The 19047-nt window shown below is 35.3% G+C and overlaps 1 protein-coding gene across 2 annotated transcripts; it reads right to left on the reverse strand.

Annotated features, from left to right (window-relative positions):
- Positions 1 to 284: 284 nt before the first annotated feature.
- On the reverse strand, positions 285 to 18810 carry LOC132286071 (uncharacterized). Of its 2 annotated transcripts, XM_059788324.1 has the most exons (16): positions 18624 to 18810; positions 16226 to 16295; positions 15860 to 15941; positions 15097 to 15250; positions 12457 to 12595; positions 11706 to 12135; positions 11426 to 11609; positions 9912 to 10013; positions 9501 to 9830; positions 9007 to 9090; positions 8756 to 8914; positions 7645 to 7728; positions 6910 to 7047; positions 5882 to 5994; positions 3658 to 3821; positions 285 to 1004 (listed from the first exon to the last, which is right to left on the reverse strand). In XM_059788324.1, exons 2-16 carry the CDS (start codon positions 16278 to 16280, stop codon positions 853 to 855), a joined length of 2370 nt encoding a protein of 789 aa, XP_059644307.1. In that variant the 5' UTR covers positions 16281 to 16295; positions 18624 to 18810; the 3' UTR covers positions 285 to 852. The 2 variants fall into 2 exon arrangements, with proteins under 2 accessions (XP_059644307.1, XP_059644308.1); XM_059788325.1 differs by lacking the exons at positions 15860 to 15941; positions 18624 to 18810 and having other exon boundaries at positions 16226 to 16285.
- Positions 18811 to 19047: the final 237 nt, after the last annotated feature.

Raw genomic sequence — 19047 nt, forward strand, 5'->3', positions numbered from 1 at the left:
ACACAAATTTTCAATACTGACAAATGATTCACAATTTTCAGAACTAACAAATGATCCATGGAGTTTGAATTTATCAAGATCCCACCACTTTTGATCCTTTTGGATCTCGTTTGCCCATACACGGAGCAATAAAAAGAACAGGATGGATCCATGTAAACCAAACAACCTATATCAATGATCCCAGAAGTTGAGACTTTAGGATTCATGTAAACCAAACAACCTATAAATAATTAAATGAACTTATGTACATTGATGTTTATGAGATTCAGCATTAGGTACATGGATCATTTCTTTCCAATGAAAGTCCGAAATAAAGCATAATTTCATAAATGAGACTCAATAGTTCATTGATGTTCATGAGATTCAGCATTAGATACATGGATCATTTCTTTCCAATGAAAGTCCGAAATAAAACATAATTTCGTTAATGAGACTCAATCTAGATATTCATCTATAAATATACAAGTCTCTCAAAAACCCTAAGTGCTCCAAGAGTGTAAATAACACCTCCCTTTTTAAAAGCCACTCTACAAAAATCGATATCGATCCCCACCAAAGCTTCATGAGAGAATGGTAAAGTGCCCTAATTCTGCAACAAATGCCTCACACCAGCCAAATTGTTATCAAGAGCGGGATTGGGGGAAAGTGCTCTTCTCTCAAATGTCAGGCGTTCCAAAATCAGGTGGTCTAAAATTTTATACATTTCAACAAATCATATTCAGCTGAGCTACAGATGGTGAGCAGGGAACATATGTAACATCCAACTCACACAAGTAAAAATGAATTTTTTCATGAATTAACAACAAAATAAGACTTGCACAAAAACCAACAACAGAGCAATCTCATACACTATCATGTCTGTTTACAATCACGTGCAGGTCCTCTTCTTAGCCTTTTTAAGGATGGATGCTGTACATCATGTGCAGGTCCTCTTCTTAGCCTTTTTAAGGATGGAAGCTGAACATCATTCTCAACAGTCTGACTTGAGTCATCATAACTACTGTCTACAAATTTTAGATAAAGCAACAGTAAGTCAGAAAATAGTACACGAGTGCATACAAAGCAAAATCATATTTAACCTTTAGTAACTTCAAGGCAACAACCAGTTTCCAATAATTCAATTTTGAAAAATAACCAATAATGCATAATAACAGAGATTTTGTCATCTTACAAAGCACAGTTCAGATACTATCACATAATCCAGAGTTGGAGTAGATGAGACCACTTAACGGGCTCATAGCCAACGCATGGTTCCATAACATCCTCGTTAGAAGCATAACGACTGGCCTTTAACTCAACCAATGAGAAGGAAAACAGTAGTGCAAGCAATCAGCCAACATCATTTCACCAACAAATCGTAGAAAGGGCAAAATCATATGTTGAACAATAGGAGCTCATTTTAAAAATAAGATCGTAAGAGACATCCACAGAACTTACGTATGCTTCGTCTGAGATGGAATTCATTCCTTAGAATTGGAAGTTGAGTGAAACTAGTTTAAAGTTTGAACTGACATGGCCTTCAATACGAAATGCAAAGCTATTGTAATCTAAGTAGAAAACCCCAAGGGGTTGGCTCATGTGGGTACGTCATTTGGCTCTGTTGCCTCATGAAGCATTGAAGCATAAGGTCTAAGGTTTGACTCCTCTTTGGGTGCAAACAATTCCTTGGAGGGGGGTGTGCGAGTATCATCTAGAAAAAAAATAAAAATAAAAATAAAAATCTAAGTAGAATTTTAGACGACTACCAAAAGCACAGGAAACACGAGAGTCACCTTTTTAAAAAGAAACCAAGAAAAAAGAGAGAGATAGAGAACAATGTCAAAGGACCACTATATATATATATATGAAAAGTAAACAGGCATCTAGAGTTGAAAATTTTATTAAACTTCCCATTGAATTGAAAGGAAATGTTATTTTGGCTGAGCATTCAGAAAGGCAATACACTGTACATGGGAACCCAAATTCCATTAGTAATTTCTATAACAAGAAAACAAACATCAAACCCCAGCCACAAGAAAATAAACTAAACCCAATAGAAATTTCTGTCATCATTATTAAAAAACACTACGAATATGTTGCATGGACATAGACACACATGCATCTGCAATGTACAAGTGTTCATATACATGTGTATACACTATTATGATAATTACCCTCCCAGAAATTCACTAACTTAATTAAAGCTTCATGTACCTCAATCCTGATATTAAATAGGGTCAAGTGCAGAAAACAACCCAAATGAATCTCCACGTATCACTTTCACCCCCTATTTAAAAAAGAGTGCTAATAACCCCCTTATTCTTTTAATATTGTGCGGAAACACCCCTCAAAGAAAAATATGACATAAAGTAACTCTGTAATGTCCGTTTTGCTCTTTTACTCTCCCGAAAATGCCCAAGGGGGTGTGTATACTCATAATCTCATACTATGGGGGTGTTGTGTGCACATTTAACCCACTTTTAAGGAATGCCCAAGGGGGTGTGTATGCTCATAATCTCACCCTATAGGGGTGTTGTGTACACATTCAATCACCTTTTAAAAAATAAATAAATAAATAAAACAATAAAAAATATATCTCTATATATTTCGCCTAACATTGTATTATCTCTATCTGAGTTGATACTTATACATTTCCTAGGACTTAATGCCACCCGTAAGTTAGAAAGCTATAATATATGTATTTCTTTTACTGGTCAAATAGAGATAAATATATATATATATATATATATATATATATATCAAAAAAAAATATTTGTTTTCTCAATTGTCAGATTAATGGAGAGTATATCACATGGAATGAAAACCTCCGTTCTTTTTATAATTAAAAATAGAAAAAATTATTCCCAATTAAAATTTAATATAGTTATCGTTTTTCATTAAATATATAATTAAAAAATTATTTTTATATATATATATATATAATTATACATTTAATTTTTTAAACTTTAACATTTGCAATAAATTTTCACAAAAATTTATACATATAATTCTTTACATGGCAAAAAATGGGTGATCGAATTCAAAACAACAATAGTTTTTAAGATAAAGTGCAGAAAACACCTCATAGTATGCTTATAGTGCGTATCACACCCATCATGTGCTAAACGGCATCATTTTGCTTTGTGTCCATTTTCGTCATTTCATTAAAAATATGTATTTTTAAATAATAATATGTAAAATGTGTATATAAGTGCAATTTAGACAAACTCTACCTTAAATGTGTTAGGAATGACCTATTTGCACAAACTGAAACTTTAGGGGTGTTTTCTGCATATAAGGGGCGTGATACGTACTGTAAACATACTATAGGGGTGTTTTCTGCACTAACCCAATTAAATATGACTGAATCCTATTATGGATTTAATATAAACCCAACCGAAATTTTTCTTTACAAGTTGAATCATTAAAATTGCAAACTAATATGTCACACAGTCAAAATATCAGAATTTTTATATAGAGCAATAAAGAAGTGAAACACTACCAAGGCTGAACGCATCCAAATAAATTTATGCTCGAAGTGTTATGGGAAGATGAGGTTTCAAGTCCCTCTCAGGACAAAAGTAACCGATCTTCACATAGAACACATCTTTGCCAAAAAGAAAGGAAAAGAAAATTAAAAAGGAAAAAAAGAAAACAATGACCACCCTGATGACATACCTTCTGACATGCTTGTTGTCTTTACAGGCAGTACATCTGTGCACTCGACTGAATTCTGCTCAGGACCATATCCAGGCCATTTCTCAGATACCGTGATCACCCCAGGTTCAACCTTTTGTTCAGGCATCTCACATTTCCCATTGAAAGGCTCCATATAACAGAACCTATCAAATAAAATATTTTGATTAATCAATGAGTGCCACAATAGTTAATAAAAAAATACATGCATTTCAAATATATTCTACAGAATATTTAATTACTATCAGACATCCTCAAGAGGTAAACAACACAATCCTTCATACAATTTTAATTGTAAAATTATTTTATCAAGCTCATTCATTGCTCGGAAAAGAAGCTGCAAAGAAGAAGAAGAAGAAACAAAAGAAGATAAAGATGCTACTTCATGTAGCAATGTATGACACATTTTACATCATCAGAAATATACATCAAGCAACAACTAGTGTAAAAACTGATCTTATTCCAGTCAAAACCCCAAACGCAAAGCCGCCAGAGAAAAAATAAAACAAGATATCGTTGGCCAACATAGTGAGGCATTGAGAGTGAAAAATGAAATCCAAACACAAGCAATAAAGCAACACTATGACAGCATGTCACTTTGCATCTCCTTACAATTAATACGAACACTTCATATACATCAAGAGAAATTTTGTTGCCCTTAATTGCCCCAGTTCAAAACAAGAAAGATATCTCTTATTTTTAGTGTATATAAATTTATTTTATTACTTACAAGGCTTTAACAGATCTTTTTTTATTTTTTTTATTTTGTCTTTTATCGTCGAGACGGAGTGGAAGAAGGGAGGAGATTCTCAAATGAGGAAAAGGATCCAATGAATTCGAACACCCCATACAGCAAGTAAATTATTCACCCCAACCCAAAATTCACAACAACATAAGTAATGATAGTTACACATCAATAGGCCTCGAGTATTGCATAACAAATCATACATTGTAACTAAGAGTCCAGTATATAATTGTTGATAGTTACTAATCGCATGTCCGAAGAAATACAACTGTGGTATATTATAACCACGTTCAGCAGACTATACTAATTGTAACAGGTGGGCGCTTGCCCATTTACCCAAAAGCTTGTACTATTGGGTAGTGCTGCATACCCACCCATTTATACACACTTCAACCCCCATCCAAATCCGATGTGGAACAAGTTTCACTTGTAACATTCTCCCCCACCCGAACCCACGCAACGCCCTCGTTGCGGTCGGACCACCCTGCCTACCCGGAGGCAGACCCGGACCCCTTCCGTGCCAGGCGCTTGGCGTGACACCAGATTAAGGACTGGGTCTGGCTCTGATACCAACTGTAACGGGTGGGTGCTTGCCCATTTACCCAAAAGCTCAAACTATTGGGTAATGCTGCATACCCACCCATTTATACACACTTCAACCCCCATCCAAATCCGATGTGGGACAAGTTTCACTTGTAACACTAATCCAATTAGGTAGTTTTTAAAAGCCTGCTATTAAAGGATTTGAGAGTCGTCAGGTAAGTAAAAGTAGCACATTAATTAACTATGCATGACTTTTGGAACCATACTAATAAAACCTTACGGCTGATGGGGAGTCTAATAAGCCCTAGAATAGAAGGGGCAGATCTAGCCCTAAGCGACTTACAGCTGTCAAGCCAACTATAAACCAACATACGATCCCTCTGAGTAATAACTATATAAGAGGAAACAAAAATAAAGGTGCCAGCTAACTCAACTTTTAAGGTCATATTGTAATCATAAATGGGCCTATGCAGATCCCACTTTCAACCATGTTGGGGCTTTAATTGGTTAAGGGACTGGACCCTATCCTTTATTAAGGACCAAAACAGAAGAAAACACACATAAATTTTTTTTTACTTTGAAACACAAACAAAATAAAGAAAAGCACTATGAGGTATGAACTACCATACTTCACACAACCAAGGAATTATGAAGACGTATTTCGTAGATGAATAACAACTAAATGATCTCAATTGCCATGTTTTACCAAAAGCATGTGACGGAGAGTATTAGAATGCATTAAAAAAAAAAAAAAGCAACTCCATGAAAAAACCAGCAAAAGCTCATTAGCATGGCAATCAAGTAGAAAGAACCGAGAGTAATCCGCACATGGTATTACAAAAACAACACATGCACAAAGGCAAACAATAATATTCTGCTTAAAATTTCAATACAGACATTTCAGTTGAAACTGAATACCATTCTTGAGGCAACTGCTTGCTGTCAAAACAAGAGCTCAACATTCTCCACTTCCTACACATGTCACATTGCACCCATTCATTATCAGGTTTGTGGAGAGTACTACCCTTTTTCTGGAGGAAAGAAGCAGTGTGAAGAAAGCAACTTAGTTAACAACAATAAAAAGTAACATCTGAGATTCAAAGATAGGTCCACAATTTTTTGAGATCAAATTGAAACAGTTGACCAAAATCTATAGCTTTTTCATCAGGAATATAGACAATATAAACATGAAAACAAGTTTAGTTGAAGAATTATTGGGGCACAAAGTTAGTATTCAATTTTCACATGGTTATCGATATGTCTAAACTGAGTAAATGGTGAAAAAATATCATTGTCGTGGTTATTTCTCATAGACAAAGGAATGAAATATTTCAAAATGACATCTAAGCTAGTATTCTTTAAGTGCAAAATAATTTATAAACAACTTTTACATAAGCACACAAACAGGTTTACATGGCAGTCGGATTTTTGAAATTCAGTTGGTATTATTGATCCTTTCTTTTAGAACAAAAGTCATTGACTTGCAACGTCAGTCATCAATTCTGTTTGAAGTGTACTACTCTTTTTTGTGTTTGAAAATTCAAACAAAGTAACCTGGACCTAAGGGTGGCAAATCGTGTTAACAGGTCATGTTTGCATCGTGTCGAGTCAAGGGTACTCTTTAATATCTGGCAACCCGAACACCGCCCGCCCACACAACCAGTGTAACCTATTTAAATAGACACAACCCAATAAATTAAACAGGTTATTAGAGTTGAGGCAATTATGACACGAACATCATTAATGTCAACCCAAACCAGCAAATTCTGTGTTGGGTTCAAGTAGTTTAGACTTGTCCAATACAATTTTGCAACACATACCCAGATCCCACACAAAATTCTTTCAACATAGAGAGTTCAGATGTCACAATGCATTAGGCAGAGGCATATAGTCAACAATATGGAAAAAAGTTGAAATAGAAAAGCAAGGTGCAAAGGATTAGTTACCACTTTTAGTGTATCAATATATTTGGACCAGTATTGATCTGAAGTTTTACCCAGCCAATCTTCCAGCTGGGCATACAATTCACAGTCCTGGAACCCTTGTTTATTGCTATGAACCCATACGTGACCATTACAATCACTCTGTGACAGGAAGAAAAGGAACCAGGGCCTTAGAGTGCAATAATAAGATAAAAAATAATAAAAATTACTTACAAAATTAAAAAAAGAAATCTTCAACAGAGAAATTACCACAATTCTATTTAGTATGCTATTGTGCATCTAGTTAAGCAACAAAATTACACTATATCCTTTCGAGTATTGGACAAAAGGGTATCAATTTATTTTATTTTATAATATGGTCATGTAGTCATTAAGCGTGAGGGCGGGCCTTTGCGCAACGGTAAGGTTGTTCAACTGTGATCTAAAGGTCATGGGTTTGAAGCAAGGAAACAGCCTCTCCACGTGCAGAGGTAAGGCATATACATCAGACCCTCCCAGACCCCACAATGGCAGGAGCCTACTGGGCTAGCCTATACTCACTGGTTACACAATTATATTGACATACATCAACTTCATTTTCTTTTCCATTAAAACCTCTATATTGTGTTGTTTCCAGGTCTAAAGGGATCTAACAAACACAGATGAAATAAACTAACAGTTATAGAGAAATGCTGCAAAAAATAGAAGCACAAAAAGAAAGAAATGGCCAAAATTACTTGTTCAAAGTAACTTTTATACCATTAAATCAGTAACATCTGTAACACCAATTACCCCATGACCAATATCTGCACTATGAATCATGCGACCAACCCTCTTGTAAGCCTACAAGAACAAATATACGATAAGTTAGAAAAACATGACATCCGACATCAAGTATGAGGAGAACACACCTGGTTGATATAACAATTATACAAGAAAAATCAATCAAATTCAAGATATAAATTCCAAAATTTTGATCCATTCCATGCTGTAATCACATTCTTCAACAGAAATTACGGGGAAATCCAGAAGAAACAACCACAGTTCTGAAAACCAATGACTCATATCGAATCTTGACCCATGTCCAGGTTTCAACCTTTTTAAAACTGAATCTTATGTCTACTATTTCTGGTACAATTAAAGTTTTTCTACCCTAGGTCCTAATTTTTTTAATTCAACTCATATATAACAAAGCTTAGGTATACAACAAACAATAACACATGTAAGGAGAAGAAAATTAATTTAACTAAAAAAGAGAAATGACAAAAGAAGGACCGAACATGTTGGAAAGCAAGAATATGATATCCTATGATTTAACAAATGAAATGTGATATTCGAAGAATGTACCAAAGCACTAGGGCAAAGTAAAACGCATGTAAAGAATATCACTTCAGGCAGGTAAAAAGGACGAGAAATAAACCTATAAATTCACTACGATAAATATTTATTTATAGGCAAAATTTAATGTCATGCTAATCATATAAAGAGTCAGACCCAACAAGTTCAACTAGGAAACATAGAGAGTACCTCGGTATACCTTTCTGAAAATTTCCGCTCAAATCAAACAAAATTAACACATGCAGGTAGAGAAAATCAAATGTATATCATATTCAAATCAGCAATAAAGGAATGAGGGAGCACAAAAATGGATGAAGACTTTAAAATCAAAATATTAAAAATCTAGATGAACTAATCTATCTATATGGTGTAAAAAGTTTGAGGGAGAAAGAAAATAACATGAACAGATTTAGTCAACTTTTGCAATAAATAATATTACAAAAATAACCAGAATGAATTGCATAATCATACTAAATAAAAAAATTATACAAAAGCTGAGTGGTCATTGCAGAATCATGGAGCTAAAGCACACCTCAATCAAGCGGCCATGCCAATACAAGAATACTCCACAATTTGCTTGCTCCAATTCTAATTGACAGCGACCAAGAGTTAGTTGAACAGGTTTTCCCATGATAAAACCATTTTCCACAACAGTTTTATTGAGAGATTTTGCTAATGGACGACTTTTAACCTGTTGAAAAACATCAAACCAATTTAGTCTCCCCCAAACCCACATGAACGACATCATCTAACCACCAATAAAAAGAAAAGGCATGCAGTTACCAATGATCCTTGAACATATATCTTCATTCGTGGATCTAAGAAGATAACTTCTAAATAAGATCGAAGCGAATAGTCTAAAGGCACCTGAAACCAAAGAAGGCACAAAACCAAAGCTAAATATACAGCATCATATATTGCTAACAAAAGAGACCACCTGCTGTTAGCTTGAGTGGTAATCCAGCCACCCTCAAAAGACGATATATGCTAGATCTATGTCCTTGATTGGTGCTGGAAGGGGGTGTGTGTTTGTGACATACTATACGAATCAAAAAAAGGACTCAAGGCATGCATTTGAGTATGTGTCGCACTGAACAAATCGAGAGAGAAACCCCAAGGGGTTGGCCTAGTTGGAAAAGACTTGGGCCCTCGTGCCTCATGAAGCATTAGGTCTCATGATCGATTCCTACTAGGTGCAACAATTCCTTGGAGGGGGGGTGTGTGAGTACCAACTAGGGAAAAACAAATTAAGAGAGAGAGAGAGAGAGAGAACCCACTATACGACTTGTCTGGCCTGGACGAGATCTGATTCGTTTGGAACGAATCAGTATGTCACCTTGGTGGAAGGAACTCCCACCACTAACCCCCTTCTCCCATTTCAGGCTATAATCTGAACCCCATTTATCCAAATTCCATATGTAAATTTGTGTTCCTGTACTACGTCCACTGAACAATCCAGCCTTTTCTCCAATCAGATACTTATTGAATGGAGAAAAATTTTTAATATCCTTCAAATTGTTCTTTGCTAAAACTTCAGATTGTACACTAGTGTCCACTTCCATAAAATTTCCCTTCCTGCAGTAGCTCACAATGGGTATCTCCAGATTCTGCAAAGAAATTATACATGAAGTAGAAATCAATAGAACAATAAAAATAAAGCAAAAAGACCCATGAAAATGAATGCATACATCTTTTCCTTCATTTAGCGACTGGGAAAGGAAAGCTATAGATCTGGAATTAGCAGTCTGGGTCAGAACCAATGCATCCTTACCAAGTCTCATTGCTCCAGTCTGAGAAAACAATTGTCCATAATCAGACAGAAACATATACAGCTGCAAGCATAATATAAGTACTTGTAATTGTAACACAGGATTCAAAGAAAAATAAAAGGATAGCATTAGTCAAGAGAATAAAAAGAAGAAAAATGCATAGATAACTATGAACGTGTGGTGTTTGGGGGGGCTGGGGGGGAGATGGAATTATAAAAAGAAGAGGAAGGTGAGCACAAATGCAATTACTTGCTTTACACAAAAGTTAGAAGTAGAGTCGTAGATCACAAACTTTTTTTTTTTGGAAGGTTTAAACCAAACACACACACACCCATACCCATATTACCTAGTGGTGCTCAAACTCTCCACCTCTCGTTTGGGGAGGAGAGATCACTAGACACTAACTTCTAATCAATTTCCTTATACATAAGGAAGGGAAAAGGGAAAGTTATGACTGGTAAATAACATCTTCTAATTTGTCTCAATCTCCTTCCATTCTATTTCTCAAATTCAAATTGTAATGCAAACAAAAGAAAAAAGGAAAAAATGATTCCCCCAAAGAAAGCTTATATCCACCCCCTTATTCAGAATATGCTGCACATGTTATATATAGGGAAATCCTCATCGTCTCTACCTGTGGAGGGAGATCAAGCTTTCAATGAAACAATTGAGGAAAATAAGGAAGATTTGAATGAATAGATGCTCCTTGTCTTGACCAAACTCTCTCCTAAACTGCCGTTCTCGCTATTATAGGATGATCTTTAGTTGCTCGTTCGGGGAGGATTGCTAAGGTAAAGGAAAAAACAAAAACAAAACTTTCATGAAGTGTCTCTTTTCAGTTAAAATAAAAATAAAACTGCCAAAATTTAGTATGACACAAGTTTCTTAAATAAATTAAAAAATAAAACTACCAAATATTGTCCAAATATTGCTTCATTTCAATCCTAGTAACAATATGATTACAAAAGTAATGCAACTTCTTACACAGAGTTTGCTTATATGAAAACCATGATCATATTTATAGCAATACAACTAGAAGCCAGGCAGCAAAATCCTAAGTTTCAAAAGAGGGGCATATTTATTTATAAAAAAAAAAAAAAGAGACACCTAGCATCCTAGTCAACAATAATATCACTCAATTATGATTTGATACATAAATATAAAAAGAACTCATGCGAAAAAGTAGATATCACATGAATAAATTATTAAAAGATTAATCAAAGCACGCACACCAATATAGCTGAAGCAGAATAAATCGAAACATCATCAAATGCTGGTGGATATGGAAAACAAAAATTCTGATGGAACCATATATATCAAAACAAACAACAACAGCCGGTCAGACTGAAATGAACCGTCTGTGCACAGAGATTAAAATAAAACCAGGGTACATCCCGAATCCAAACATCTTCTTTAGAAGAAAAATAAATTACCTTAAATCCAACGCCAAATCTTCCAATACGATCAGGATCATCTGCATCGGGTTCCTTGTGCCCAAAAGAAATCATTGTAACAATCTCCTGATGGGTCATTCCATGGCCATCATCAATAACGGACAGCATAGGAATTTCTAAGCCAACATTTTTTGAATATACAGTCTCAATAGAAATTTCCAATCTGTTGGATACAGCAGAATTACAAAAACATATCTTATAATAGAAACATACAGTTGAAAACAAGAAGAAAAATTAAAGAGAAAAAAAGCTATCCTACTTGGTTGCTTTTGCATCTCTTGAATTGTCAACAAGCTCAGCAACTGCACCAAAAATCCAGCCAGAATGTGCTTGACCAAGCGTTTTCAAATAACTTGGGTCTGTTCGTACATAGTTATTCTCCAAGGGAGGCTTGTGCCCGATAGCATTTGAATTACGTCTGCTAATAGATTTCTTCCTCAATTCATGATCATGTACATCGCCCTTGGCTTCTACAAAATTACCATCAGGAGAACGTTTATCCATAAACGCATCTGATCTGCGGTCGATAAACTCCTCACCAATGTGAAACTTTGGAGCAGCAGCCTCCTCCAAGGGAGACAACAGCCCAGAATGCATGGAAGTATTTGTTGATTCAGTGCTAGGTTGCAAAATTCTACGTCTTTTATTTGCATCCACATCCAGATTCAAAGGCTCAGCTGTGCTTATCTCTGTTACATATGAAAAGTTGAACCGATATGCTTATAAAATCCATTTTAGCTACAACATAAAAGTTAAAAAACAGATTACACACTCCACCGCCACAAAGCATGACGGAGCATAAGACTAAACAATAACGCACATCCTACCAATAAGTCTCTCCCACCCCCCACCCCCAAAGGGATGAAAAAAACCTCAGAAGTGCCTATTAGATGATATAGAGACCTAAAAGGAAAAGGATTTTCATGCTTCAATAACAAATAATTAAGATTTATAGAAGATGACCTAACAACAACCCTTCGAACACCAGGAGGCAAAAAGAGAAAACTTACCAGATATCCCACACTTTTGTCCATTATATACACGATGAGCTCTCCCTATCCGGTATGAAACTACAGCGCTGTCAAAATTGAAGCCTTCATTGGGAGGAAGTATGTAAAACACAGATGATCCATTTTTTGCAACAGCCACCTGAAAAAACATGATGTTTGTATTGTTAGTATTTCACAAGTGAATTTTTAGGAAGAATCATATAAGAAATCATACGAAAACTAAAAGAATTTGAATTCCCATTCTTTTTTAAAAGCATACCCCACTTTTCAACAAAAGAAAAAAAAAATGAAAAAAGAAATAAAACAAAACTGAATGGAAGACGATTTTTTTTTTTTTCCCTAAATGAAAGAGTCTTTATAAATATAAACAATATAGTACAAAAAGAACATAGGGCATACCCCCACTCACAATTCCAAAACCCTCCTAGAGAAGGCCAAATAAAAAAGGAGAACAGAACTAACTAAGAAACAAGATTACAAGATATCCTGAAGAATAATCCCCATTACATCCATAACCTCCCACAAAATACACTTAGCTAACTCCATAGAATCTCGACACTAATCATTATGCAATCTCTCATTCCTCTCTCTCCAAATAAAGAATAACACAGCAGTAAATAAAATCCTAGCCCATTTACTGCCCTTCCCTTGAAATCTTTGAGTAAAAACCATTACCAAATCCTGAACCTCATACACCCTCTGTAAATTCCAAGCACATATATCAGAAATATTAATCCACACTTGCCATGTATATTCACAGCTACAGAACAGATGATCCAAGGATTCCACACTTCTATAACACAAGCAGCATCTTGAAACAAGAGACACACCTCTTTGTTGCAGAAAAGAGTGAAGAACAATAGCCTTCTGCATAACCAGTACTGAATGTGTAGACCATCAAGGTCTCCCTCCACTCCAGCATAAACCAGACCAGTTTACCTCTGGAAGTTCTGCAAACCTCCCAAGCTTCCTTAAAACTAAAATTAGTCTTCCATCTGATTTGGTCCTCTCCCCCATATACCCTTTGTTCATGGAAAACCTGTGTCACATCCTGTGCTGTATTCATCAACTGAACATCATCCCACTGACCATCTATAATAAACTCACTCAAGCTTATCTTCTTGTTTCTGCTGAGACAACCCAACACCCTATGATTAAATATATCACCCAAGCACTTTCCATCACACCATGGATCCAAAAACATCTTAATATTCTGTCCATTACCAATCCTATACCTGCAATTTTCTTTAATAATCTCTCTGACTGCAACTATGCTTTTCCAAATTGATGATGAAGATTCCCTAGGAATTACATTCCAGAATGATGCCTTTCTCAGGTACATCTGATTGAACCAAGCCACCCAAATTCTGTCTTTGGACAGGAAAAAATCCCAAGCCAGACTGCATTTAGAAGCCTTGTCAATATCAACCAGTCTTCTCAAACCCAACCCTCCTTCCTCTTTTGGAGCAGCTAACTTCTTCCACCTCAATCCATGTAATTTCTTTCTGTCTTCAACATGACCCCAATATAGTTCCTCATTCTCCTCTCAATCAGATTAATTATCACAGCTGGAAGAGTATATACAGAGGTCCAATACTGCACCATAGGAAGAATAACAGCTCTGCATTATTCCATTCTACCAGACATAGAAATATTCATCCAATCCATCTAGTTGTAGTAGCTATAACCTTCTCAACCAAACTGGAGCAATCCCTGCTTCTCAACATTTTATCAGAAATTGGGAGACCAAGGTAAGTTAAACGCAGTTTTCCAACCTTACAACCAAGGGTTCTAACAATAGCAGACTTCCTTCTGACTGAATATGTAAAAAAAAACTTCTGATTTCTCCTTACTGACTGCCAACCCTGAAGTATTTTAAAATTGCACCAAAGACCTTTTCAGAGTAAGAATTGTAGCCATGTTAGCTCTAACCACCATCAATACATCATCAGCAAAAAATTGATGGGTAATAGGTAAACCAGCTCTAACAGCAGCCTCAGAAGGAAACACCTTACCTCTCTTTACCTCAACATCCATAATACCAGAAAAGTACTCTGTCACTAAGGTAAAAAGAAGTGGAGAAAGGGGACAACCTTGTCTTAGACCTCTCTCAGGTTGAAAATAACCGTGAGGAGATCCATTTATAATAATTGAGAACCATACTGAAGATAGACAAACTGAATGGAAGACAATTTGATATAATGCAGCAAGAGTTTAATTACATAAAAACCAAAATTACCATTTTTGGTATCTTTTTCAACTACAAATGCACAATAATTTTTTTGAGATAGCCAAAAATACTTTATTAGAAACTAAAAGACACTCCTAATCAGTTTTAAGCGTAATGCAATGATACAGCTGTATGCCACATTAATTTACTTTGGAAGCTAAAAAGAATACCCTTATCATTAAGAGTAATAAGGTTATGTTAGAAAATGTGTTTAAAAGTTCTCCACTATCCAAATGTTACGCTTTTTATTATTTTCATTTCTTTTGGCATTCACAAGAGCAGCGTAAGCATCTTTACACAGTCCAGTGTAAAGTCAAGCTCATAAAGTGTAAACTTTGACAATTTTATTGGGCAGCGTACAACATAAGTTAAATGAAAGACAATTAATGTCTGGGAAAATAAATCTTTACCTTCTTGGTTTTCTTGAGGAAACCCAAGAACAGCCCCCACTCCTTCTGCTGCATAGAATCTTCAGACGCGGAGCATAGAAAAAAATGAGGTAATCCAGTAAGAGACTCAAGAGTATTTGGTCGAACTATATCAGATATGTCCAAAATCGGAGTCCTGTAATACATCTCACTTTGAGTGTGCATATAATTTAAAATGAAATCAACAAGAAATCCAAAGACTTCTATTCTGACGACCACCCGGAAAAACTGATATTGACAATAAACTTTTTTTCAAGTAATGAAAATAGAATCCACACTGGTGGAACTAAAACTGGAAAATGACCTTTGCAGCAAACGTGACAACCCATTACATAAACCTCAAACTTCTCACAGAAACAATATCTAAAGCCTTAGATGTTGCAGACATTGTTTTATGGCCATTCAACAAGTAGAAATTCGATCAATACCAAAACCCAAGTATATGATAGCTGTAAATCTTACTCGAAAACACTTGAATAGCTGTACAGTAAAGAGATCTAACATCAAGTTTCATCACATCTGCCCCTAACTATAAAGAAGATGTGATTGGGTTAAAGTTCACTATTTTGATGACAAATGGAACTGATCCTCAGCACTGCTAATCCATAAATTGTAGCATAAAAAATTAAACAAAAGAAACAGAAACCAAAGGAACAAATAATACTAGCCAGAATAAATTTCCTAAATAAATACCAAAGCCAGCATATCAATTAGCAGATAAGGTATTTGGGAAGGGTGTACATACATTTTAATTGGTGCGTTGGAGCACTGTGCCCGACTTATGGTTTTTTTATCCTTCATCAGCCAAACATAACATTCAAAACCATCTACAAAATCAACTATTTGATCAATAATGGACATTAAAAAGGAATGCATGTAAAACTTGTCCAAATTTAACCACATAAAGTGTATCATATACTTCATATAGCTATTGGACTGACAGTTCCATCAATGTCATAGAAGTTTCATTTCAATTTTTAGGATGTTACAAATCAGACACTATGGCATACCAGACATTGACACCTATGGCTATATCCATGTAAAAAAATACAAACTTAATAACGAGCTATATCAATAATTCATTCAACAAGGCAGAAAGGGAGTTGAAGACCTGAACTTTCACCATCTTTTGGCGGCTCATTTAAGTGGGACTGCAGATCTCTCATTATTGAACCTGAGCCCTACACCAAGCATAAACACTGAATATCAGGTGATAGTGATACATTACAATCTAAAGCATCCTCAGGCAAAAGATGATCCCATTAAAAATCTATTCATTAATTAAAAAGTTTGTGCCATGGTGTTGCAAACCCTTTTTCTCTATTTCCTTTTTATATTCTTGTAGGATAAGCTCTATAAATAAGAAGCACAATCAATATGAAAGTCATGAGGAACAAAAAAAAAAAGGCACTTATTATTCTTCCGAATCAGATAAGTGGCGCTTTCCCACAGTAGTAGGCAAGCCAACAAGTAACTGCAGTGCCATTATTTTTTGCACTAAAGCCAGTATTACCCAGATGGTCTGAATGTGCATTGTGCGACATGGCATTCCAAGGATAGGCATATATATAATTACATATTTGCTTAATTAGAATAGACACTAAATTAGTTTGGAATGTAATACCAGCTTTTTTATTTAAATAAAATACATAAAAATCATCTATCTAAAGACATTCAAAAACTTGTTCATTCAATATGAATTATTCATTTTAAGAACAAAAATACATGTTTCCTTTTTGGGCTAGTCTCTTAATGTATTTGCAACATTTTTGCAATTGTTCATTCTGAGCCATAATAATTTGATTCCTATTTGGGTAAGTATTTTGATGTATTTGAACCAATTTTGCCCCAAGACATTCTTTCCAACAAAATTTCAGTTAGGTGCTCTTTATAATGCCCTTCAAGGAGGTTAAGTAAGAAAACAAATATCCAAACCAAGCCCACAACGAAATGACTAGATATCCATATTATCTTACATTTCCTTGTAAAAGAAGTTGCCTTTATAGACATAGAGAGATCAATGTTAGCACTGCGCTCATTTTGAAATGATTATGCAACAAGAAGTTGAGAACAAAGTATGAGAATTTTAAGTGCAATTATGTAGTAAACATAATTATTTTACTTGGACATCAAATTTGCTTGTTCTCACAATAGTTTCGTCAAGAAAGGCCATTTCCAAAACATTTGAGGCTTTATGATACAAAAACCCACCAACCTATCCACCTACATACCGTAGCACCATATATATTCGTATGAAGCAAAAATTGAAGATAATTCTATTCATGAAAAATTAACTCCAAGAAACCTCTGATATTGATTCATCAACCAGAAAATGCCAACTGAATCCTAGCCATGAGATAACGGGCGAACAAATTTGTTGATTGTCACTTGGTATAAAGAAAACTAAATAAATAATGTTGAAAATCCAAAATTTAAAAATAAAAATAAAAAAGGAAAAGGAAAAATGAACATACTAGTCATTACATTTATCTCTTAGAACCAAGAAGAAACCAGTTCTTCAAATTTTTGTGATTGTGCTATTTATCAATATTGTGTGGTGTGTTCACAGAAGCGTGAATTCCCATATTCAATCCTATGCAAATCACACAGCAACGCCCAACCGAACTACAAATAGAACACATGACTTACAATAAAAGTAAACATAGACAGTTGAAGTGGAAAATTATGGTGTCGAAAGTCTAAATCCCTTTGCAAACCCAAAAAGTCTGTCTAATCAAAACAAATGGCTGAAAGAGTCCAAAAGACCACAAATATCTTTACATAAATAAAGAAAACGAAATCAAATGGGGATGAAAATATTCAAACCCCCCAATGTCCTGGCAGCTAAATATATATTTGTATAACGATTAAGAGTGCAAACCAAAAATTACTTAACCATCCGCACAAGCAAGTACAGTGAGACTTACCAGATATAGATAAAGCATCAAGCTTTACTGTTTCATCATATTTTTACTAGTGTTATGTCCTATTGCGCATTCTTAGAGACAAAAATAATAATAATAATTAATAATAAACGAAAAATAAAACAATACAACAACTGAACAACATATACTCAACCGTAATCCAAATCCTAACACCAAAAATCAATCCTAAGTTAAACCACCACCAAACAGAGTTTAACGAAGAAAAAGCCTGCCTCGTATAGTAATTTAAGAGAAAAAAACAAAAAGGAAAGAAAACAGCGGTATTGCATCGCTAAAACTTAAACCAACAAGTATTAAATCAAAAAAATAGCAAAACGGTGCAAAATATGTAACTACTTCAAAGTAAAGTTTCGAAAGAACGTGATTCGTCGACCTTCACACAAACATTCATAAGCGAATTCCACACATTTTGCCTCAAAAGCAATATTTAAAACGAACACAAACCCTAGGACAAAAGGCGAATGCCGAAAAGCGATTCGAACTTACAAGAGCATATGCAGCATTGTGCAGTAGTGATATATTATGCATTTATGTGTGTGTGTGAGTGTGTGTACGTTTGATTACCGGAGGACGCTGCGACAAAGTCTCAGTACTGAATGTGGAGATGAAGCTAAAAAGGCTTCTGAAGGCGAAGTCGAGTTTTTAGAGAGAGAAACCACCGGAGAGAGAGCGAACGGCAAGTAGAGTGACGGCGGGCTTGCATTGCTAGAGCGAGAGGGACGGGGGCGCTTTTAAGGAGCCGGCGCGTCGATTTCTATAGTGAGACAATTATACCATGCCCGCATATTAATGTGGAGTTTTATATGCCCTTATTATAATGATGAATAACGTTCGTACCCTCGAGGTTCATGTGTACGGCTGTTACGAATGGAAAATACCCTAACCTTTTCGTGGAATAACAACCTTGCCCCTCTACCCCTTTCTTGACCCGGACATTTCAATGCCACGGTGAATCAGATTCCCCCGTAAAAACTCTGCAACTGTCTTA

This window comes from Cornus florida, unplaced genomic scaffold, assembly GCF_030987335.1.
Source record: "Cornus florida cultivar Cherokee Brave unplaced genomic scaffold, ASM3098733v1 CherokeeBrave_3.0.0_Hap2_Chr11, whole genome shotgun sequence".
Taxonomy (NCBI): domain Eukaryota; kingdom Viridiplantae; phylum Streptophyta; class Magnoliopsida; order Cornales; family Cornaceae; genus Cornus; species Cornus florida.

Excerpts from the sequence above, each read along its gene's own strand:
- LOC132286071 (XM_059788324.1), bottom strand. The coding sequence starts at position 16,280 with ATGAGAGATCTGCAGTCCCACTTAAATGAGCCGCCAAAAGATGGTGAA. Across the intron at positions 7,048-7,644 it reads CAGATGTTACTGATTTAATG|AGTGATTGTAATGGTCACGT; the intron begins GTATAAAAGTTA and ends TTCCTGTCACAG. Across the intron at positions 1,005-3,657 it reads GACAACAAGCATGTCAGAAG|ACAGTAGTTATGATGACTCA; the intron begins GTATGTCATCAG and ends TAAAATTTGTAG.